The 25,000-nt window shown below is 39.6% G+C and overlaps 2 protein-coding genes across 2 annotated transcripts; one reads left to right on the forward strand and one right to left on the reverse strand.

Annotated features, from left to right (window-relative positions):
* Positions 1–780: 780 nt before the first annotated feature.
* On the reverse strand, positions 781–7,645 carry LOC121307632 (xyloside xylosyltransferase 1-like). The gene is made up of 2 exons (XM_041239851.1): positions 6,921–7,645; positions 781–1,122 (listed from the first exon to the last, which is right to left on the reverse strand). The coding sequence occupies exons 1-2, from the start codon at positions 7,455–7,457 to the stop codon at positions 967–969; spliced, it is 693 nt and encodes a 230-aa protein (XP_041095785.1). The 5' UTR covers positions 7,458–7,645; the 3' UTR covers positions 781–966.
* Positions 7,646–9,565: 1,920 nt separating this feature from the next.
* LOC121307568 (lisH domain-containing protein ARMC9-like) lies at positions 9,566–21,227 on the forward strand. The gene is made up of 15 exons (XM_041239767.1): positions 9,566–9,730; positions 10,447–10,602; positions 11,679–11,703; positions 12,204–12,361; positions 14,654–14,709; positions 14,923–15,034; positions 16,731–16,821; positions 16,975–17,098; positions 17,464–17,603; positions 17,901–17,977; positions 18,325–18,399; positions 18,484–18,574; positions 18,734–18,786; positions 20,573–20,677; positions 21,108–21,227. Exons 1-15 carry the CDS (start codon positions 9,566–9,568, stop codon positions 21,225–21,227), a joined length of 1,548 nt encoding a protein of 515 aa, XP_041095701.1.
* The last annotated feature ends 3,773 nt before the right edge of the window (positions 21,228–25,000 follow it).

The following is a 25,000-nucleotide window of genomic DNA, read 5'->3' on the forward strand; positions in this document are numbered from 1 at the left end:
ACCTCAAACTCTCTGTTGCCATTTCAAATTTCCTGTTACTCTACTTCTTTTTTTCAGCAGTTTCCATGACAGTCAGACAAAGGCGAGCTTTAAACTATGGGGGGTGGGGGGGGGGGGGGATTATGTAAAATTTAATTTCCCATGTTCCAATGGAATAAAAGATGGATTTTTAAGAATGTGTGCTGATGAATAAACATAAGAGTGGAAATACTGTACTTGACAATACTTGACACTTGAATTAGCTGGAAAACAAAAGTATAATTTGTCCCATCTTACAGTAAGAAAAACAAAAAAGCAGTAGCCCATCAAAGTAGAGGAGAAGCTCTGTTTATTCGAATCCACGACACATGGAAATTTGTTGTTTTTTACTTCTTTCTTTCTTTATTTACCTGAAGAATTATATTTCCTGAAAAACAGTTGTGAAAAAGCATGATTATGTCAGTCTCTCTCAGGTCTCTTGCGTTTGTTATTCATGGACGCATTTGCTGTTATTCCTTTTATTAGCCCCCTTGTACTGAACTTTGGAATTCGCTTCCTGACTAATTGACAAGTGTTGTTTGTTGCCTTGACAACAGGGAACTCTGATCCAGTACTTGCAGAGCAGCAAAAAATAATTTAATAATTTGAATATATAGGCCTATACCAAGAATGGATCAAACTGCTATGCAATGGGAGTCTTGTTTCCATCCCTGTGGTAGTATTTGTGAAGGACCTTCACCAAGCACACACACGGCCTTGTGAAGATCCAGGCTGGCATGCTCCTCTGCTATTGTCAAAAGAGCCGCTCAAGAGTTCAGGGTAAGCAACATGTGTCGGGTATGGAGCTGACAAGAACAAAGCTTTCGGTCTGATAACAACAAGAATGGACTGGAAAGACTGACAATGGTGCCAGTTAATCTAAGTCACACATTGTCCTGGGGGGGGGTTAGTTGTGAGCAAATGCAAAGAGGCACATTTCTGTAGTCATTACACCAAGAATACAGAGAAGGATATACAAGTGAAAAACTTTAATACAGGCATGAAAAGTGTAAATTCACAGCATACCACACTGACGTTACCTTGTTTTGTTTTTTTGAGAAAGCCATTTCGATAATTCTTTCGTTCTGAGCCAATATTCTGCAACTGTGTGGGCGAGAAAATGTGAAACAATGCGTAACACAGAAAGGTATTTCCCAGCAGCTCCCCCTGCCACCTACATCATTAAGCAGGATGGCAGTATAGTTTCTCATGCTTGGACAGTACCAGCCTGGGTGGTGTGAGGCGTGTTTTGAAGCAGCAGTGCCTCCTCTGTAGGCATCGACTTGCTGTATTGCGGGGCTTGGCAGCAGGAGGGAACACCTCAGTGGAGTGACTTATTCCCCCAAAACCCTTACTGGAAGCCATCAGGTTATGTGCAGCAGTGGCTGTTTTTTGGCTTTCGAACGTGTGGGACGTGTCTGTGTGCATTCTTTTTTTTTATTATTATTTTAAATTAGTTCAAATATCACTCCATAGTCATGCTATTAACTGCAGCCAAACATGTAGAAATTCATTGAAGTTATCAAACTATTGCAACACCATTCTGATGTTTTTAAATACAACTACACAGGAAGACAGCCAGAGATCAGTTTGCTAGTCACAGCAACATTATAATTAGCTGAAATGAAGTAGGTGTGCAGAAGTATAGTTACTGCTTGATAATGTTCTACTGTTTAAAATCCATTTACTCTGTGTACAAATACTAGAAACCAAGCAGCAGGCCCTGATTATAAAGAGCATGCATTTGCAGTGCTTGCCGTCTCACACGCACACACACTTTGATTTTTATTTTTATTTTTATGAAAGTAATTCGTTTTGAAAACTACCTCTCACATCCCTCGCTGATATTCTTCAAGTTTGAAGGTGCTGTATCGAGTCTAGTCAGAGTGCATTGTCGCTACGTACAGTATCAAAGCCTACTGTGAAACAGTACTGGACTTTAAATAGTCAGTAATTACCAGGCTTGACCTGTAGGGGGAAGCAGTATCTACTAACCACACAGGGCTGTAGTCATATACTGTTTACAGAAGATCAGTACATTTCTCTAAAAGGACAGGAACTACAAGCCTGTGCATTCTTATGAAACTGCAAGCATTGTGTATAACATCTGCCCCTTCAGCTGCTTCCATATGATGTGCAACAACACAGGGTTTCCTGTACTGACCTCTTCCTTTTCATTTTTGTTCACTCCTAGACAAAGGAAACACACAGATGGTGCACCAACACACTTACAAAGCATTCATACATGCATATACAGTATATGTCACATATACATTATGAGGCAACGCTATGCAAAAAAGCAAGACAGATTAAAAAATGAGAACCTAATACTAAAAAGTTACTTAATGCTAGAACTCCAGGGATGGGGTGGAAACATACTGTAGCCTATTTCTTATTATGTGTTTTATAAATCATTGCTCAAAACATTGACTGGAATCAGGGATGGAAATAAAATTCCCATTGCATAGCAGTTTGATCCATTTTATCTAAAAAATAAGAACAGCCCATAGTCTAATTGTCCAAGATCAGGCTCAGCCCAACAAGTAGGTTGGGTGTTCTGACTGCAATATGGGATCATAACATGAAATCAATAAAGTGCGACACAAAGCCATAACTGATGACCCAAAATTACAATTTCCATCAGTAAATATGTTAGAAAATGCACACCAGTGAACAAAAACAGCTGCTTAAGGCAACTACAAAAAGCCATCACTTCCTATTACAAGTGAATGGATCCTGTGTTATATAAACCTGTACGAATGCAGCAGTGCTGGATTGATGTGCAGATCTGATGCATGTATAAACCTGTATGAATGCAGTGAGCAGTGCTGGACTGATGTGCAGATCTGATGCATGTATAAACCTGTATGAATGCAGTGAGCAGTGCTGGATTGATGTGCAGATCTGATGCATGTATAAACCTGTATGAATGCAGTGAGCAGTGCTGGATTGATGTGCAGATCTGATGCATGTATAAACCTGTATGAATGCAGTGAGCAGTGCTGGATGCTCAATTGACGTGCAGATCCTATGCATGTATAAACCTGTATGAACGCAGCAGTGCTGGATTGATGTGCAGATCTGAAGCATGTATAAACCTGTACGAATGTAGTGAGCAGTGCTGGATTGACATGCAGTGATCAGTGTACAAGCGTCTCGTTATCAGATCATTAGTGAGGAGTGTTCGTCCCTTCTAGGCAGCGTATCCCAGTGTTTCCCAGTGTCAGAGTACTGAGACTCACTGTGAGAACTCTGTAACCAGAACATCCTGTCCCAAACTGTGAACATTTACTTCATCAGCAGCACTTAACTGAGCAAAACAGACAGGACATGCAGGTTCAAATAGAAATTCAAAGCAGATGCAAATCTATGTAAATAATGTGAATAAATATAGCCAACACCTTTTTTATTGAAAACAGCACATAAATGATATACCAACGTAATATGGTAGGGCAGTAGTTTTTACTGGTGTGCATTTTTCAATGGATTCATATTTTCTATAAAGCAATAGCAGCTTGAGTGCAATTTAAAAGGTAAAGCAGTAAATAAGTGAAAAAAATAACTGCAGGGAGTTCAGTTAGCTTTCAGGATTAACTGACAAACACAGCAATAAGCCTCGCTTTGAGTGCAGTAATTGCGCTGGACGAGCAGTTTTGAAATTAGCAGGAGGCGTAATGTTTACCAGCAACTCATTGCTTGATCCAGCCGGAGCAGAAACACTGGGATTAGTGCAGGGAAGCTGGTTGGGGCTGCTTGTCTGCCTGGCGATGGACAGTGACCTAATTCAGAGCGGGCATGCTTCCCTGGCACCAGAGCCTGCCAATGAAAGACACTACTAACAGCGCCAGCCAAGACCAATGCAAGCCTGCCAGCACCTCCACTGCTAAGAAGTGGCACCAATGGATCATTCCAGTCAATGAGCTCCAACCAGACCCTGAACTATATATGAAATCTGCATTGCTTTCATGTGCACACAGGTGACCCTCTCCCTTCTGTGATTCAAACGCTGTGCACAAAGTGAAAAGAAACAGTTTTGTAATGGGCAAAATGCAACTGCTAGTGTACAAGATAGCAAGTGAAACTCAAAGACCAAAGCGCATTACAGGTCTCAGGGGGCTAGGCACAGAACATTGTGCACCGTGCCTGGAAATGAGACACAATACAGAAAATAGATTTCACAGGTTCTGCAGACGCCAGTCAATACACGAGGACCTTTGTGTGTACCGATGGCTATTTTCACAACCGCAATGGCCCCCAGCATCTGATGTGTCAAACTGCACAAGACCTGGGGATGTTATATTGGGTTTGCAAAGGGACTCCAATCTCAGGATTAGATATCTCACACGTCACAGTCTGTTCATCTAAATCACCCCTGTGACGATGGTGCATCCTTACAGTAACTGTGTGTGAGACAGGCAATGCATTGTGGTGCACTGATGTTACTGATTCTGCCCCTTACTGCAGACAGGCAATGCTTAAAACCTCTAAAGCTGCTTGTGTAAAGATCTCTTTTTGCACAGTGGTTGGGAGGATCACTTGGGAGTGCGTGGGTGGCAGTTGGCATCTGTGCTTTGCATCAATCAGACCATACCAACAACAGATTCAATTGTTCCCTCCTTACTTAAGATTAGTGTTTGCAGTAAGTAGATTAAGTCTACTCCACCAAATTCTCTGCAGTGCTGTACAGTAATCATGATAATACTGCAAGGCAGCTGAGCAGTGGATTACTGCAGGATTAACAGTCTGCAGCCAGAACCAGCTTGCTGTATGGGCTCTGAAAATAAGATGTGTGTGTGTGTGTGTGTGTGTGTGTGTGTGTGTGTGTGTGTGTGGATAAGATGACATAACCTCCTTGTGACTGCAGGCTTTCTGATTCTAGAGCTGTGCAAACTGGTTACCTTTAGGATATATCCCACAAAAGATTGCCTGCCACCTGTAACACATAATTTGTGCATGCTGAATTTCGTTATATATAAAAGCAGCATATCCTTGGTGCAAGTCAGTTTCAATTACATTGGCTCAGCCAGCCAGACAGAGAGATCACAATAAGATGTTCGGTTGGCAGAAGCTTCCATTCCCTAGACTGCACAAGTTACTCATGTTTCAAAGACTATTAGACTATTAGGAATATTAGTTTTTAATCTTATAATATGTGGGTGTGTCCATGTGTGTTTGTAACACTATCGAAAAACAAATCCTGTTTACAGCAAAATAACAAAAGAAAACTTTTTTTTTTATCTTTACCCTAAACAGTCTCTGCTGGGTGCAGCTCTGGTTTAAACCAACAGTTTAACGTGTCTGAAATCTGACCAGCTATCACTTTTCCCAATTGACCGAAACCATTTTTATGAAGCAGTTCTCAAAGGTGGAATAAAGCATGCACAGACTTGTATCCTGTAAAGTGCTGTATATGCAGCAGAACACTGCTGGCGGCTGGTTCAAGTCATGAGGACAATTGCACTGGATTAGCCTGCTCAGCATGCTGGCACACATTCTAAACTATGTTTAAGGACTGGACTACTTTGAATTATGAACAAGGTGTGGTAAGGCTTTAAAAGGTGCCAACGCTTCAGGCACATTTTAAAGTCCTAAAACATAAGTGTGGAAGTAATTTGTTGTAATAGATTAGCAACAGGATCGCCATGTTGTTGTCTTAAAGAACGTTATGTGCTGTACTTGTGTTTTTAAGGATGGGAAATTTTTCAAACATAGCTCGTCATTTAGACAGCCACTTCCTGTAATCTAGGTCACCCTCACTCCCATCATATGGTACACATTGATTTTATTTTCACCATTCACCTCCACCAATCCCATTATTCCCCTTTAACACTGCATGTGTTATTACCCGGAGCTGTACAGTAATAAGATACTAACTATGTTTGTGTTTTTATTATTATTATTATTTATTATTATTATTATTATTATTATTATTATTATTATTATTATTATTATTATTCAGTTAATTCAAAATGATATAATATTCATTTGAATTTTGAAAAAAAAGGATGAAAACCCCACGTTTAACCCGTAACAACAGTGCCCAAGCTCAGCACTGGGGTGGCATTTTAAAACATTAAGGACTACACCTTGAAACAATCAATTAAATAATGTACTGCCATCTTCACTCACACGCTGTGGCACATTTCCCAGATTCTTACAAGACTTGCATACTTCACAGTGGAGGTGTGGCTCTGATGTTGATGCTGTTTGAAAACTGACAACCAAAACAAATGAACATGCTTTCAGCCTTGAAGCTACGGGAGCATGTGGCTAGCCTGATAACCAACAAGCGTTGTAAAGTGCAACACTGACCCCTAGCGCCTCATACTGGATCATACACTCTGAATCTGAGCGATTTAGCGTAAATTGACAAATTAACTTAAATTAATTTTAAAAAATGAAATTAATGTATAAATATAATAATTAGTTTACCAATTAACTTATGAATTGACCAATTAATTATTTAATTTGACTCTTATAATACTCCATACAAATGCCTATATCACTTGTGTAACTGACAGCCGCTGAATAAACCAACTACAATGCGCATTGCAATGACGGTGCTACTGCAGCTCTCATTTTGATGCTACATATTCTTAAGACCGAGAAATGGCCAAGTTCGGTTATTGGTAACTACACCTTTAAGAGTGGTTAGTGTAAAGCCCACACAGCGATCTGATGCGTTTAATATTGTGTGAGAATAATATTCTGCACTTAACATTTTAATGCAAAGGGAATGTGGGAAAAAAAAAATCTTAAACCAGCATGAATACAGATACACCTGTGATGGTAAAAATAACGATGAGCAACAAATTCTTGGCACGGTTGATTTAATTTACGTTTACTCCACGCATCACCTCGGAAAATTCAAAAACCTGGCCTATCCGAAATGGCAACCCTACCTCACAACGGAAGGTGGCGCCCTGCAGAAAGTCTCCCAGTATCTTTTCCCCGATCTCTCTGCTCGGTTCGTCGCTCACAAAATGCAGGGTCAAGACTTCCCCGTCCTCAAACCTGGCGTGCTTCAGCATCGATCTCATGGCAACCTGGAACTTCTGCTGCAGCTGCTGGCTCGTGTCCACTTTGGTGAACATCATCAGCGCGTGAAAATATCGCGGACCCTCCTCCGGCGTCCTTGTCTTTGCAGCTGCGTTAACACTATCCGTGTTCGTTCTGCCAGCTTCTCCCACACTTACAGCTTTTGAAACGCGTTGCTCACCGTTGGTATCGGGGGAGAGATCCCCGTTGTTACTGTTTGCGTTGTGGCTGGCATGAGTCTCTTTGATACGCTTAGTAGTGCTGGAAAAATTGTGCCGGTCCGATCCGAAACTATAAAAAGCAACGACAGCCAGCGCGGCTGCGATAACCAGCACTAACTGGTAATATCGGACTGTGCCGACCCGGGCCATTGCGTTTGAGAGCAGCCTAATAATGCCCATGGTATCCCTACAAGAAGCCCAGATCTCCTGTTTGCAAGACGGATGGGAGATTGCGTGGAATTTCCTTTGCACTGCTTCCAGCTCCAGGAAGGAGCCATGCTGGGGAACACGTGGGCGGGGTCACCGTTGCGTCACTACATAGGGGGCCTAAAGAAGCACTGATCTCATTTGTTTTTCATTTTTGTAAGTCCCAGTTGGTTGTTTTAACAACAATAAAACATTGTTGATGTGTTGTTGTTGTTGTTGTTGTGTGTTGGGTTTTTTGTTTGTTTGTTTTGTTTTTTGTAGTATCAACTTGCATTGTCTTTAAGTTATCATTAGACTGGCACGGTACAAGAAGGTAGGCTCTTAATAGTTGCAACATTTTTTAGAAATGTACTACATTGTAGTTGCCACCATTCACCGCTGGTAACGCTGTTGCTAATCGGTTGCTAAGAGCGTCTGTTTTCTGGCAGCTGGTTGGTCTCGGTTGCCTGGCGTCACCTGGAAGCGTCTTCCTCGTATGGTTGCTAACAGATCGCGGAATTAACAACCGACGTTTTGCGGCTGGATTTAAACTATGTATGAAATGTAATTTTGTTATTCTGAGAAGTAAGCACATTTTAATAATGTGAAGTTGACAAAACGGGAGCGGGTTTGGTTTCCTTCTACTCGGTAAGATTGGACATTATGTCGAGGCGAAACGTGCTTATTTGCATTTAAAGGGGGCCTTCTCGTTCTAATGTGTTGGTTGCGTTCAGAGAAAAACGAAAACAATACAGTCTTATTTTAGTAACTGTATTTTTCTAAACCTTCAAGTACTGCAGCCATGTTTATTTATTGCGTGTGTTTTCTTCAACGGTTCAAACCGCCTTTAGCAGTTTAGCTACGACTATTTGACAGATTTGTTATGTAGGTTTCCCAAGTGATTTACTAGAGTTAAATCCCCTTTCTATGATCTATTGACGTTAATTGAATAGAATACATATATTCGTGTTTGTTTTACAGCATATTTAAGATGCTTTTTTTTAAAAAAAAAAATAACTAGTACGTTTGCGTCAAGAACCATTCAATGTATATCCTTTCTCTGGGGGGAAAAAAAACCAAACAAAAAAAGTTTTTGTATGTACAATTTAGCCAAAATATGGCCAAAAAAAGTAATTTCCCCATTATTGACCGACACATGGTGGCAGTTATCATCAGTGTGTGTTTTGATTTGCTTTAAATCTAACGCTTTTCTGAGTAAGGTTTGTAGGCTGTTGGTGATGCCAAATACAATATACAACGTCTTGGATATGAAAGCGCACAGACACATTTGACAATGGGGGATGCCTTGGCGTATGAATCTGACCTCCTTGGTCTGGTTAAGGAGGTAGGTGATTTGAAGGCACGTGTACCTTCTGTCACACCGACTAAATGAATTATATATCACAGTATCACATCACGGTTTCTTGAGGTGGTTTACAATAAATTAAATATTGATAATCTTCTAAATGATGAGATGTTCCTACTGTTGTATGGTGTATTATCATCATTCCAAGTTCAGTTTAGCAGCTTGTCATAATCACATGATACATAGGGAGTATATCCGACTTTTCACCGAAATGCAATTTGCACCATTTAAACCGTTAATTTAACATAACCAATGTAAGTTAATTTACCTTATGATTTTTTTTTTTTGTAAGCTTACTAACAAAAACGGATCATATTCTGTTCTGGTGTGCAGAGCTTGATAAGCATGTCAAAATTTTATCTTATCAATAATTTGAAACACAGGAAGAAAACGGACATGACACTTTTTTTTCCTCCCCTTTGTATTTCAAGTATTTAGCGTTTGGTGATTTGGAAGAAACTGTGAAAGTTTTTGAGAAAGAATGCAAGAGTAAAGGAAAGCCTGTTCTGAAAAATGCAAGAAATGTCTTGCGGGATTCTAAAACCTTAATTATTCAGGTAAGGACCACCACAATTACTGATATAGAACATTTCAATCTGAATAACTCTTTTCAGCTCTTCTTGGTGATCAGATTAGAATCTTTGAATTGCACGCTTGTGTCCTGTGGTTGGTTCTTTAAGTAGATTATATCAGAGACTCCAATAGTACATGTTTCTTTGGTGCTAAGCAGAAGGACATGATTACCTCGTTTGAAGATGGAGATATGAAGGTGTTCCTGGACCTGTGGGCAGAACATGTCCCAGCTCAGGTTCAAGACTGTGACCTTCTCGCCCAGAAGCTGGAGTTCTATCTGCACGTGCACTTTGCAATCTACCCTCTGAAAAATTCCGTGGGGAAACTTGTAAGATATTCACCTATACCATACACTGTATTGCTTGCACAATCACATATATTTTCCGTATCCGTATAGGTTGCCTCATATGTAATTTGCAACATTGTATTGTCTCCCCCTGGTGGTGGTGCTGTAGATACATGAAAAATATGAAGGCAGCCTTATACTGCATATGATCCATTCCATTAGCCTTTCTAGATGTAATTTAGCACGATGGGATGGGTTGGGGGGTGTGTGTTCTGGAACTTACAGATCCTGCTAATTTAAAATAATAAGTAAATTCAGTTCAGTTAAAGATAAATAGTTTGACTCTTGAGTGACAATGGAAAAACAACCTGTGTAGCCACCAGGTGTCTCGGTTGCTTCACGCAGAAAATACAGCTAAAATCTGCTCCAATATCGATGCAGTGGATATGCATGCTGCTTGTTACAGATTTTCTTTTAAAATGTAGTTCAAAACCCTTTCTTTATATTTTCAACACTGAGCTTTCTGTTTAAAAAAAAATTCTGCAGGGTGAGCATATTAAGTCTTTGAGTTGACTTCACTTTCTTGATAGAACATATGGTGCAGACTCCAGTTTCACTTGCATTACTTTTCTTCTCAATAATAAAACCATAGAAAAATAACATTGCGTGTAGGTGAAATAGTGCATCAGGTGATCAGTGAAACACCTTGGCAGAGAGTTGCTCATTAAAAAGTACCAATGCATTTGTTCCCTGTGCAGGACAGGGAGGATTTAGATGAAAGGATCACTCACTTTAAGCATTACCTGGAGACCAGAGGAGCAGCACTGAGCCAGACCACAGAGTTCCTGCCGTTCTACGCCCTGCCCTTCGTACCCAACCCAACAGTGCACCCCTCCTTCAAGGAACTCTTCCAGGTATATCTTTAACACTTCCCAACAGCTGAGAACTGCAAGCACAAGAAAGGATACTGCTGGCTGTAAATATTGCTTTTCCTGTACCATTCAATCTTGACAACATGTTTGCGCTTTAACAATATGTTCAATACAGGATTGAGCATCTGGGCATAGTTTGTTGAGCAATGAAACACAAGGCAACTTTCAGGCAGATTTTTCTACCAACCATTGATGCAACTTGTAAGTTGCATTTCTAAGTTATTTCACCGTGTAAATAGTTAAACCACAATATCAGCAAACCCTGTTGTTTTCTTTAGGAATCTTGGACTCCTGAGTTGAAGAGGAGACTGGAATCGTTTCTGTCTGTGACACTGAAAGCCTCCAGTATTCCAAAGCTAATCACTCTATATGTATCCATCTCTGGGATAGTACTGCGTTAACTACTGTGGTAAAAATACATTTAAGTATCTAGGCAGATTTGTTTTCCCTATTTTCCTGGCCTGGTTAAACAGTGTTAATATTTTATGTGATGTAATCTTGTAAGTAGTTTTATAAAAGCCAATTATTGTAATTAAATGTAAGCTACTGTAAGAAGACTGAGACTTCCCTGATCATGAAGCAGCCAATGTTAGTTTAAAAGAGCTGCATTCCTGGATTTTCTTAATATTGTTCACGTGATCTTTCAGTTCCAAAACATCTTTAAAAAGACCATTGGACTAAATGCTCAATATGTCTGTCAGAATCAACCAATTGCTTTAGAACAGATTGTTGAAATTGCTTGGGGGTAGATCAGAAGTCTCCATAGGTAAGTGCGATAATAGGGACAGTCTTGACTGGTGAATGTGTCTCTGCTTTAGAGAAAGCTAAACATCTGTCTGGAAAATGCCCTGAGTTTGCACACTTCAGTCATGTGTGATTTGTTTGATGTACATATCTCGCTTGACATTCATAAAACATTACATACCGTCACAAAAATGCTAAAAGGAATGGGCTGGACCAGTTAAGAAGGTCAGTACTCAGATGTACAATGGGGTTATGCATTGTGAAATATTGACTTACTGAGTGCTGTGAGCGTTCCCTTAACTTCAAAATCACAGAAGGAGAACGGGCAAGGCAATAAAGGTAATTAGGTTGCTTCATTTCCCCTTTTTACTTGAGTGTGTCTTTACAACAGGTTTAGCAAACAGCTATAAAACATTAAACAGGGTCACATTCATCCTGGTATACAGGGTGGCTATATTATACAGTAGGTTGACCGCTTACACTCCTACTGTGAAAAAAATATTCAAATCCAAATCGAAGGACGCCATTCCCTTAGACTAGGCATCAACAAATATTGCCACCAGTGACGTTTACAGATCTGACCATTTTTGCCCATTGTCTTATGCCTTCATCTGACAGTCTTCCTTACTTTGCTGTGAATATTTTTTATTTCTGCAGCACAAGCATCATGAGGCCATGTGACTCTAAATCCACTTTGTGGTTTTTGGATGTCCTCTGAAATTGCGTTTCTCTTGCTCTACCTCCTAGTAGACTTCATTCAGAGTGGTGTCCTGATGTATTTGTTTCATGCATGGCCTTCTTAATCGTCCAATTGAGTGTTGTGTCATTGTCTGCCACAGAGGCATTGAACAGTTTGCAGCAGCAGTTACTGGAGGCGGAGAGGAAAGCTGCGATCTACATGAAAAAGTACAAGAAGATACAGGCCGACTACCACAATCTCATTAGGGTCACCGCAGAGCTGGTGGACTCGCTGGAGGCTACTGTGAACGGCAGAATGGTAAACCGTGTGTCTGCTGCACTTCAAAAATGATTTGAGTCATTTGTACCACCTGCAGTCATCTGTGTAGGGCTTGGACAGATCTGTAACTGAGTATTGGAAGACGCCAGTATGTTTTTGTCTTTTGTATATGGTGTAGTTGGTACTTTTTCAGACTAGTGAAGGAAGGTCAACCCACTGCTATGAAAGTATACAGTGGGTGGTTATTCTCCTGTTCTGTTGCAGCTTCAGTATTTGTGATAAAAATGCCTTGGAAACTCAAATGTTTCAGATTCATGTAATAGACACCTGTATGAGAGTAGCATTGTCATGTGATCCCCAGTTGTCTGTAGATTGCGCTTTGTATTGCTTCAAGGTTATAAAGCAATCCAGGATGCATGATGGTCTTTTTCTGGAAGTTACTGTACTAGCCTGCTCCTAATTATAAGTCTAGTTCAAAAGGTCTGTGTTCTTCGTGGATGTTAACCCTCTGCCTTGTTCCCCTTGCCAGATCACACCTGAATATCTCCAGAGTGTCTGTGTGCGTCTGTTTAGCAAAGAGACGAAGCGTAGCCCAAAGCATTGACTTCACAAGGCCTGGGACAGTAGGTGTACTGCATTTTAGTGTTTGTGATGTAACTGTTACCTCTAACAGGAGCATTTTCCTAATGTGGTTTCATGTAAGAAACATGGTGCAGTGGAATTCGAGTGAAAATTGGATTTATCATGTTCTATCTGTTTAAGATTAACAGTAAAGCCCAGATCAGAGGCATGATCTGGAAGACATTTTACCCTTTGCCATACCTTGAGAATTTTTTATTCTGTTTGTTTGGGTGCAAACAGATCTATTTCACTGCCTCTTTCCTCCAGGCGAATTGCAGAGTTTTTTTGTTTTTTTTTTGTTTTAAAGTTACCGCAGACAAACTTTATTCACAGTATAGGAATTCTGGAATAGCAGGGATATTTTTATTTTGGCTTTCTTAACTTCTGTAAGTTTTATTTTTTTAAAGCATTTGTATTTATCTAAAATCTTATATGACTATTCTTTTTTTGTGAATGTCTATCCTTAAAGGGATATTACTGTATGAGCCCTTATGACAATGATGGTGGATATGTAAGTTACCTACAGTTTCTTCATTTCCCCTCACCCTGTCTTGCTTGCACTATGCAATCCCCTGTCTTTTTGCCCCTTTTTATATAAACTCCCTTCCCTCGTCTCTGTCCAAACCCTTCACATTTTATCCAGTCCCCCCATTTGTGTACGCAGTAAACTCTTGGTTAATGCTTAAACCTACCTTGGATAGAAATAGTTCACAATATAAGATCCTTATTTATAATGCTGTTTTTCTTCCAGTGTGCAATTTGAAAATTGGCTTGTTATAACATTAGTGAGAAATTCAGGGGGTTCATTTAATATCCTACCGGCAATATTGCCGTCGTGTTTTCCTTTCACACAAAATGGTGCAAATTGGACCCTTGAGCAAACTGCCTTGATAAATGGAGCCATTCTTTACTGTAGACACATCACACAGCAGTCTGAGCCTTTTGCAAATTTTACTGGGAGCCTAAGCCACAGCAAGGAAAATGTAAATCTAGTAAAACCAGGGGTGGCCCAGACTGCTGCACAGTTTTGTGTTTTGGATCCATTGTAAACCTGGAGATGGATCTGGTGCCCCCCTACGGTCACCTTTAAATCTGTATACAGCATGAAATATATACTTTTAATTCATTGTTTTCAGGGGGATAGTCGTAGTAAGTTTTTGGCCATACAAGGAAACATATGGTTGAAAGATTATATTTGTATTGTTTTACTGTTGATTTATGGTATAATAATAATAATAATAATAATAATAATAATAATAATAATAATAATAATAATAATAATAATAATAATAATAATAATAATAACAACAACAACAATATATTATTAAATATCTTGGAGTCCCTTAAAAGTAAATAATCACCTCTTGCAAAATGATTTTATTGAGCAGTTCATCACACAAGTGCATTGGCACCATAACTATTCATTTTCTTTTGTTGCAGAATAGATTCTGTAATCATGAGAGACAAACCAACAAAAGAATAAGGCGCATATGATTGATCTTCTGTTTCTAGTTAGAATGCTTTTAGAACTCTTGTATTTCATTTAGTCTTGTATCAGTTTATGCTTAGTTTAGTAGCTCTTCTGAATGGAAGCCTCTCCCAATAACTAATAGTTACTAATCCCTTGCTATCTCTGTCTTGTTTATCCAGGCATCATCCATGCTGAGAGCATATAACAAATATACTTGTTATTTTTTTAATTTTTTAAAGGTTTCCTCAGAATCCGACAGCCAGATCACCCTGGAGGAGAGAGTTGCTATTGTAATGTAAATTCTGAGATTTTTCAAATGAGTAAGAAATGTACTAAAAAGTTTAATTAAGCCCTAATCCATGAAAAGGGGTTCGGTTTTTAAATCAATGTGTGGATCTCTTTCCTGCAGAAGTCTGGCATTGGGAAGGTGCAGCAATGCTATGAAATTGGGTGCCCTGAACAAGTCTTAATGCACTCCTATTAATACATTTGTGTTTATTTCTGTTAGGAAGTCCACAGATGTGCCATTGCTGCCCTCCTTGGCCTACAAGAAGCTGAAGAAAGACCTGATTTACGGGACCGATCGTCTAAAGGCCCTGCTGTTGCAGGCGCTTCGCTGGGTGAGTTTGCCTCTTTCTTGGGACGTGCCAGAAATAATAAGAGCGGAGTAATGAGTGAATATTTAGACAGTGATTCAGGTTATTTTGCACAGAAAAACAACCAAGAATTTATTTGAGACTGCTTTGACTGTGTGAGAAATCATCTTTCAGAAACCCTGGAACCAAAATGGTTTTACCAGATCTGAATTCAACAAGTTCATGTATTTAAATACATTGGTCTACCCATGGTTCAAATGCATATTGCTGTGATGTAGTCCTGTGTTTCCTTTTGAAAGCTTCCCAGGGTAGTAGAGTTCCCTTGCTGACATTAGTCCCATAGAGATCCAGCAGAGGGCCTATACCTGTTTTTATTTATTTTACATTAATACTTTGCATATAGAAGTCTGTCCTTTTTATAATTCTTGTTACAAACCACCTTCAGAGATTGTTCTCAGTGGAGTAGCACTGATGTTGCATATCAAAAATCGTATTTTTTAATTCTTTAGAGATTAACCAGATCACTCCATGGAGAGCAGAGGGAGACTGTCCTGCAGGCTTACATCAGCAACGATCTACTTGACTGCCACAGCAACCACCAGTTTAGCAAACCTGGACCAGGTTACACATTTACGAGACAGCCAGGCAGATTTCAAGGCGAGATAGATGATCCCCCCCCCCCCCCCAAAATCAGGAGCAGCAAGGCAAATAGCACAGCTCAGTTAAACAGCATTGACATACACCATCAGGTTTAAACAAAGGATGGGCTGAGAGTAAACAAAGGTTGGGGCAGTCTAGGCAAGTTTGTTGTTTTTATCAAAGGGAAATGATCTGCTTACTAAGGAAACCTGGAAGTGTTCTAGTGTACATCTTGAACACCAATGTAAAACAGAAACAGTAGAAGTGGTTTTCATTGTTTTTAAAGAATAAACTCAATCTGATTAATAATGACCCCACCCCGCCCTATGATGAACATGCAAGTGGATCGATCAATCTGAACTATTCTAAATAATGTTCTAGCTAAATCATTAAACCTGAATGATGTTTTGTATGAAGATAATATCAATTTTATGTATAGATTTATTTTAAATGGCATTTTGAATTTGTAAAGCTCAAGTTTATCAGTAGGTAACAGTGCTTCTATTTGCAAGCAGATTTGCCACTTATTTTTCACAGGGTGTATGATGTCTTATAATACGACAAGAGTTCACTTTTGTAAAGTTTGGTGATTATATCTGTGCTGCTTTTACAGTTTTAAAATAATATATAACAAAGCAAATGTGTACTATAGATTTAAAAAAAAAAAAAAAAAAGGATTCTGAGTCGTAGGAAAAAAATATAAGTATACAGTAGTTTTGGATTTGACTAGCAAGATTCACAACGTTTCTTCCTTTCCCTTTCAGTGTGTCTGAGTGAAAATAGCAGTGATATATGTGTGTGTGTTCTGATGGCATGCTAACTACTTTAGTTTCTGTTTTTTTTTTTTTTTTTTTTTTTTTTTTGGGATTCCTCAGGAATGTTTGAAGAGAGCCAGGTCGACATATTCTTTAACTTCCAGAGTTTCATTAATGTTCTGCATTTGTCTTGTTACCATTCTATTTCAAGTTTTGTGTACATTTTATCTGGCTCTCTTGAAATAATCCAATTTGAGTCTTTACATTGTTCTGTTGTCTTTATTCAGAGCCAGATATATTTAACATGGTGTTACTTTGCTTCACAGAGAAATGTACTTCAGCTGCTAAATTCCAAGAGCGAGATTGTCCGACAGTACATGGCACGGCTAATCAACGCTTTTGCCTCACTCGCAGACGGTAACCCCATTTCCCAATTCCCAAATAACGTTAAAATGCTGATATTGCTAACTGAAAGACTGAACAACCAGCTTATTAATGGGCTTTGGGTTTTGAGATGGTTGAAGTGTTTCTGTAGCTTTTAAGTCTGTTTTTTGTGTGTTGCTGTTCCAGGGCGCATGTATCTATCCCAGAGTCCCATGTTATTGACCGTGCTGGAGAACACGTTGAAGGCAGAGGAGAAGGAGTCACTCTCAAGGGAGAATGTACTGGGTGCAATGCAGAAGCTCAGCCTACGGTAATTACACCAGCTGCTAAAACTGAACTCTGAGCACTGTTGGAAGAAGAGACTCCTGCTTCTCCTCTCCCAAACTTGAATGCACTGACACCACTAGAATAGGAATGCTGTATGTATAACTTTTTCAGTGTATATAAGCAGCATTGAAGCAGAAGATGAGTCTTCCCAAGGTCTCGCCTTGTGAGCTTCTTCAGGAGAAAGTAAGAAATGAGTGGTTCTGAAACCTAGAAATTGAACAGCATCATAGCATGATGAAGGAGCAGAAGGAGGGAACTGAATTGTCATGTTTACAAATGTGGAGTTTAACACATTTCAAACCTGGCTTTGCTGACTTTGAATGTGTTTTAAACCAATATTATTTACAGGCGCAGTCTGCCGTCTGTTATGATCAGGGGTGAGATTATACTGTGGCTGGTGAATTTGCTGGAGGATGCAGACTGCCTTTCCGATTACACCTTGGAGTACTCTGTGGCTCTGCTGATGAACCTGTGCCTCAGGACAGCAGGTACTGTGTAATACTGCACCCGATGAGAGCATTCAGCCACATGGGGGGAATGCAGTAGGACATCTTTATTTTGGATGGCTACACCTAAACTTCATTACTATATTAATCAGACAGTATTGAGTAGTAACAGTTCCTAAATTCAGGATCCTGCCTGTTAAAGCAGGTACTCTTGTACCAAATTCAGACTGCTACCATAACTTGATTACACTGTGATTATAGTAACCCAACTGCTTTGCTTTTTAAAGTTTTTATTTATTGCATGACCATTTAATATTTTGTTAATTAAAATAAATTCAGGAAAGAAGAAGTGTGCAGAACATGCTGCACACGTGCTGAAGGTTTTGTCTGATCTTCTGGGGCATTATAACCATGAGGTAACTGGAATATGAATAATGTTTTTTTTGCAAGAGACACAGTGAATTGGAATCGGTTAGACGAGTTTGTATCATCCTCAGTGGGTGGGTAAAACAGCATGTTTTCTAAGAAGAGCTGTGGATGCAAGAGTCTATCAAAAGAGAAGCCGTGATTTAAAAAAAAAAAAAAAAAAACACATGTAGGTTGTGTGTAAAGTATTCTGTGTTAAAAACCTGGCTTGCTTTCAGTCATTGATATTGAACTCCCTTGCTTTCGAGAGTACAATATGTGCGATATGGAAGCCACATGCAAATGGAAAAAATGTCGGTTGCCTTGACATTTGTTTTATTTTTGTTAATATGATTAGATTCGCCCCTGTGTGAATGGAGCTGTCTACCACATTCTCGCTGTTCCTTCAGTCCGGGAGGAAGCAAGAGCCATGGTGAGAAATACTCCAGCACTGCAACAGAATCCCTTATCTGGAACCCGGACGTTTTACTGAGTTAATTTATCTTTGTTGTTGTAGGGAATGGAAGAGCTCCTGAGGTGCTTCAGCAAGGAAGGGAACTCGGAGATGAATAGGCAGATTGAGTTTATCATCAAGCAGCTCAATTCAGGTTGCTAAACATCCCAGTTCTGGTTCAGATGCAGTAATATTAATCGCAAATAAAGTTTGCAAATTCCAGTTTGTTTGAAATTTGTGTTTAAAAACACGAATCCCTTGACTTTGCCTGTGTGTGCCTGTATTGGAGTTATTTTCTGCTTTCTTTTTCCAGAGGAAGTTTCAGGAGACGGAGTTGAGTCGGACGATGAAGATGAAGATGATGAAGTAGGTGTAACTGTTGTGGAAGAATCATTTCTGCAAAGTAGGGTGTGTGTGTGTGGGGTGTGTGTGTGTGGGTGTTATGAGTGCCCAGTGGCTAATAAAAGCAGTACCGCATGGTGAGCAGGTTGAGTTACGCGATCAAGAGTTTGACTGTTTAAATCCAGTTCATGCCGAGTTGTCGGTCTTGGCTAGGGTTCTACAGAGAGGGCTGCATTAGCCCTTGCGCCCATGTTGGTTAGGGTGAGGGAATCGTATGGGGTTTTCTGCATCTGTATAGCTTGGCAGCATAGCGATTGGCCTTCCCAGCTTCAGACCTTGGGTAGGTAGGTGAAAAGTAGCATCGGGGGGTGACTCTAGGATTGGTCACCCCCGGTGCTACTTTTCACCTACCTACCCAAGGACTGAAGCTGGGAAAAAAATATATATTAAAGTTTATAAAAATAAGAATTGTATACAATTTGTATGTATTTTCAGCAACCAAAAAAATCTACCCGTCTTTTAATTTAATATTATTAACAGATTTAAAGTTTGTGATGGCACTTTGCTGTTAACAGTTTTTATTATCTCTCCTGGAGGAATGTATATTCTCCAGCAATGTTGATTTAGTTTATACCTATATCTTAATAACAGCTAATCTAGATGGTGATGAAACTTTTTATGGACAATCCCTCAAGTATATCCAAGAGGTTAATTGATTGATCCACACAGTATGAATAGATGGCAGAACAATTGTACAGCTTTGTTACCACCACAGCCAGTCATTTTGTGGATTATAGTTTTATATGCAATCTATGTATGTAATAATGTGCTTTTTGTTTCCAAGAGGAAATAGGTCAGTACTGTTCTTAATGTCATCCAGTAAGTAAGTAAATAAATAAATAAATAAATAAATACTCTAACCTCTAATCACTAAAACACTTTCAATCAATTTGATTACCCTGGCAAAACTGGTACAAAGAGTAAAAACAGGATCAAGTAACTGATATTATTCAGGGGAAAGACATTTTGTTCTGTAAGTTAGTTATATACAGTTTCGTTGTTAATCATTATTTATACGACCGCCTGAAGCCTTATCAAACAATGTAGATGTTCCATCATGGTCTACAGAATATCACAATGACCGTTTAATATTTCAAAATTGAAATAACAACTGTTAGCATCTATGCCAGCCAAAGGCATACTACTTGATTAAGGTTTTCAGTTTGACCTACTTTATCACTGTAAACTAAGCTACTGTACAGTGCTAGTCTAAAATGTGATTAGAAGCCCTTACTCTATGGATCTGTAACGTGTTTGAGAAGTCATAACCCACTTTGAGCGTACCCATTCAAAACTGCGTAGGGCAGAAGCGGTCACGTCACTTCAAAACCAAATATGATAACGGCCCTTGAAGTTTGACAAATGTGACGCTGTTACAGCTGAGCATCATGTTTTATGATTAATTTGAACTCTCCATTAAAATCAGAATAAAAAATCCAACCAAGTCAACCTGAAGTCCTGGACAGATTAGCAGAGGTGTTATGGCATTGCTTCCAACATGTGTGTTTGAGATTGACCCCCCACTGTTTCCGATGCTCTGTGTTGGCTTGGCTATTAGACTTGACTCAGTAGATCCTGTGTAGAAGGGTAGCTTTGTTGATGTATGAATGTAGCTTGATCATTTGTTTTTGCTCCATGTCTTCCTATGGATCTACCAGAACCATTTCCTATAACCATACTATGGGCTTTGGAGGACTTGCGTCTTAACCAGGCCCAGCTTTGATTAAATATAACGTGCTGTTTTTCACAGGAAGATCAGGATGTGATGGAAGCAGATTTGGACAAAGAGGAGGTTCTGCAGCCCCAGCCCAGGGAACTATCTGGAGAGACATTGCTAACCACAGAGTACCTGGGAGTAAGTGGTGTCTGTGTGGGTCAGCCAAGCCACAGATTAGTCATTGATAAACTAGAAACTGGCTCAAATTCATACTCAAGTAATGGAGCATTCTTGAGGTTTATCACCAAGAAGCCAGGCAGCTGACTAAAGTACTTTATTCTGAAGATAGGCTATAGCTCTGTATCAGGGCAGTGGTATGTTCTATTGTACAAATGTTTCTACAAAAAGGGTGCAGGATTGTTAGGTGGCAGGTGGATATCATCTGTTGAATGGATCAGTGCATCTGAATGAAACTGTTCCGCCCCGCCCCATATATAAATAAGGGGGTTGCTTTCTAAAGGCAGACACAAGCTTCTTTTTGCTTGATGGGCTCCGATGGGTGTTCACAGCTTGTTTACTCTAAGGAATTGTTTTGTAGCAAGCTTGTTTGTTAATTGTCTCTTGCTAGATAATGACTAACATGGTGAAGGCAAAGAGGAAGATGGCACCAGCCCTGAGCCACATCATTGATGAGCCACTGCAGCGGCCAGTCACACCCAGCTCCCACAGGACCACCTTTACACAGTGAGTCCACCTGTCTGCCACAGTTTCCACGGGCCCCAGGGCTAGCCGGTATTATGCTATTCCACGGCTACAGAAAACTGTTCTATCACCAGAGTTTATGCTCTACAATTGAATAATTTAGTATTCATTCATTTTTAAATGTAAGTTTGGTATTACACACATGTGCAGTTGTTTGATTAGTGTGGGACAGATCTGTTTTCATGTCACTTCTCAAATTCAAATGTATTTATTTAACCAGAATAGAGGTATGCATCTAATTTCAAGGGGGTCCTGGCACTTTTACTGCTGGGTGGGACAAATAGGCAGGGTGAAGTCGACCGACTCCTCTAAAGTACAACAATGAGTCGATTCAAATCCAGGATATGCTGGCTTTTTTCCAACAGATAGGACATATGGCTTCCTTTTTTTTTATTATCCATTTGGGTAGATAACTCAATAGTACAGCAGCCAGAAGGAATGTTATGACACAATTCTAAAGCACGGCAGCGCCTGTATTTATCTGTCTGTGAAATCTGGGCTCCATAATAATAAGAAATGTTTTGTGGTTCGGGATTAGGTTTTTGGGTTTGCATGTATTCTCCTGTGGGTAAAGAGATAAGTAAGTCTCATGTCTGTAGTAGCAAGACAGGTTCTTTCAACAGTAAAAGCTCTTTGAAACAAAATCCAGGCAGTACAAGACTAACTACTGAGGAAGTGATAGAGGAAAACATTCTTTCCATTTAAAGTTTAGAGAAATAAAATATTGTGTAAAAGAGGTTTAACATTCTAGTTGCTGGAGCAAGCTTAGTGGCTTCTAGGGTTAATGCATTATTGGTTCACTTTGTGTTTTTAAAGAACGTATTATTTTTATGATACCCAGCAGTTTTTTCTCCTCTCAATCTTTTTATCGAATCCAGGCCTGGCAGTAATTTCCATTACTCAAGTAACATAAACAGAAGTAAAGACACCCAGTCGAGGCACAGCGCTCGCCTACCGAGACGCAGTGGAAGTCGACCCAACACCTCTGACTACTGCAGCCCTGCCATGTGTGAGTGGCTGGGAGGTGCGGGAGGGAGTGGAGGGTGCTGCAGCGCTTAGCGAAAGCAGTCGAGGACAGTGACACGAGCGGTGACGTTGTTCTGTCACATACCTTAACCTGCCCTCAAATACAGGAATTGGTATTTTCATAAGAGGAACCATACCACTATCCAGAAACAGTATGTTTTAAATAACAGCACCATGTGTCCTTGGTAGAGCGTTTTAATTTCCGCCTGTTGAAGTGAGACCCATGCCAAAGAGATGTTTTGCTATGATTTACTGCTTTTCAGATTTATTTCAAAGAGATTTATTTTCTTTGATACGGCCTAGCAGCTTTAAGGGGAATCTATAACTTTTAAAACATAAATGCAGAATTATTATTTTTTTGTTTTGTTCTGTCTTTATGTAAATCTGTCAAGTCTTTCTCTAGTTGAATAAGTGTGCTTTTTTTAAAATATATTTTTATTGGATTCAAATAGATGGTACCCTTGTACAAGTGTCCATAATTGTAAAAAGACACATAATAATCAGACATATGACCAGATATGTTATCTGCAATAATATTTGTAATGTTATATACAACTGTCTTGTATAATTTGGTGCAGATACTTAAGCTGACACTTCTATGTCTATCATGTAAGCCATATACTTTCAACACTGATAGTTCTAGATAAGTGACGGCTTGATATTATTGGTCTGAAGCTTGATGCAATCTGTAAATACAATTAAAAATGGAATACAGTTAGCTGTCTGATAACAATAATACAGCAGTGTCTACAGAATGCTAGCAGAGGTATCTAAGCAGAGTTGTGCTTCTTATCGTTCACACCTATTTTTTTATCTCCCCCCCCCCAAATAGCCATGGGCACAGAAGCCTTTAGACTTTTCTCCCCAGGTTTAGGGGTTAACCAGAAATTTGAGGCTCTTTCTCTCCAGTCGATATCAGACCAGGTACCTGAAGAGCACAATGGACAGCCCAGCAGGTAGGCAAACAAAAGCATGTCAATAATAGAGCCACCTAGTAGTACATTTATTAATCTCTAGGTTGTAAAGGTTTATGGGATAAAGCGACCGTGTCATCAATCCTAATCCATTTTGGCAGCTAGAATTTTTTTTTTTTTCACAGACCAGCGTTCCTATATTTCCTATTATAAATCACTTATGGGAAATTCACTGATCACTGTTAAGATTTTGTGTGCAGCATAGATAAAATATGGCTCAGTTCATTAAAAACAAAAAAAACACAACTGTAATTTAGAGACACCCTACACACAACATTTGAACTTGTATTATATTGTAATCCTCCACGAGGATCTGGTGCAAGTTTTGCACGTACTCACATTTTTCTCAGAGTAACAAGGAGAAGCTTCTGTCTGTTCTAACTCAGCACGATTGTTCAAATCAGGTTGATTAAATATCAACAGCATTCCAGAGAGGAGCTCCATTAAATGCCTGCAAAATCTTCTTTAAGCTTTTTGTGCTCCCATAGTGGTCTTCTGTTAATAAGATGGACTTTACAGCCAGTTTAAGTGTGATGCCACTAGACTCGCAATAATACTCGTATATTTAAAAAAAAAAAAAAATGCTTAAATCTATAGTCTCCTTTCTTTTTCTCTGTTAGTTCTCTTGCCATGTTTTATAGCTATCCGGTGAAAATTAAGGTGTAATTTTAGAAAGAAGTAATTTAACATAAGACAGATCCTGCTGTCAAACAGCCAAAGTGGATACAGCTAAATTAGGGGTTTTTTTGCCACCAGTATCTGCTGTCCAGCTGCTGCCAAAAACCATTAAAGTTGAAGCCAGGGATGGATTACGTATAATTTGAACCACCCAGATCTAGGAGTAGCCCAGAGTTCTGAATCATTAACCAGCAACTGTTACGGATTGTCAGAATGATGGTGAAGCAAAAAACACTGCCAGTGTTTCATTGGGGTTCATGTTATTGTGATCAAAAGCCAGACTGGAGAGAAATCACTTGTGGCGCTGACATCTGTTTTGCAGTCTGTATACTCATATATGTTCTGGGTGGGGGTGAGAGGGGCAGTATTCTGCAGATTCAGCAGAGTCACATTATATTGGATAGATGTATATTAAACTGCATTATGTATTGTGTGTTTTAGTTACAGTGACTTCAACCCCGGATTCTCTAGTCACCCCAAGAACCATCAGACCCCAAAGGTTTCAAGCCCAAGCCCCCGAAAGCACCAGACACCAACCATTACCGCCCAGTTCTCCCGGTCTGGTCCACAGCAGACCAGTCGGCCCAGCTCCGCAGGATCTTCTGGGAGGAGCAGACAGAGTAAGAACTTTTATCGGGGCATTGCAAAGGAAGCAAACAAAGTGTTCCATGGCTTAGGATTAAAGAAAGTGTTCCGTCGGTTAGGATTAAACAAAGTGTTCAGTGTGTTTTAAAACATCCCTCATCACTGTCAAGCACTTAAAATGATAACTTCTCAGGGTTGTAGTCGGAGCGTTCTTAGTTTGAATACAAATGCCCGGTAGTACCAGTTTACCACTCTGTCCCATGACTCCTTTTTAAAGAAGTGATGTGTACAGTGTTGGCCTGTTGAACTCTAGCCAGTCGAAATGCTGCTAGTATTGAGACCTATGAATGAGAAGGTAGATCCCCATCCCCTTGCTATCTGCAGCCTCTCTGAAAGACTGCAACAGGATACAGTGTAGTGAAAAAGGTTTTTGTAAAAATGCAATGATATAAAATGCCTTTGTGTGGTGTACATGTTTCAGCTTCAGGTGCAATGT

This window comes from Polyodon spathula, chromosome 57 (genome assembly GCF_017654505.1).
Source record: "Polyodon spathula isolate WHYD16114869_AA chromosome 57, ASM1765450v1, whole genome shotgun sequence".
Classification (NCBI taxonomy): Eukaryota; Metazoa; Chordata; class Actinopteri; order Acipenseriformes; family Polyodontidae; genus Polyodon; species Polyodon spathula.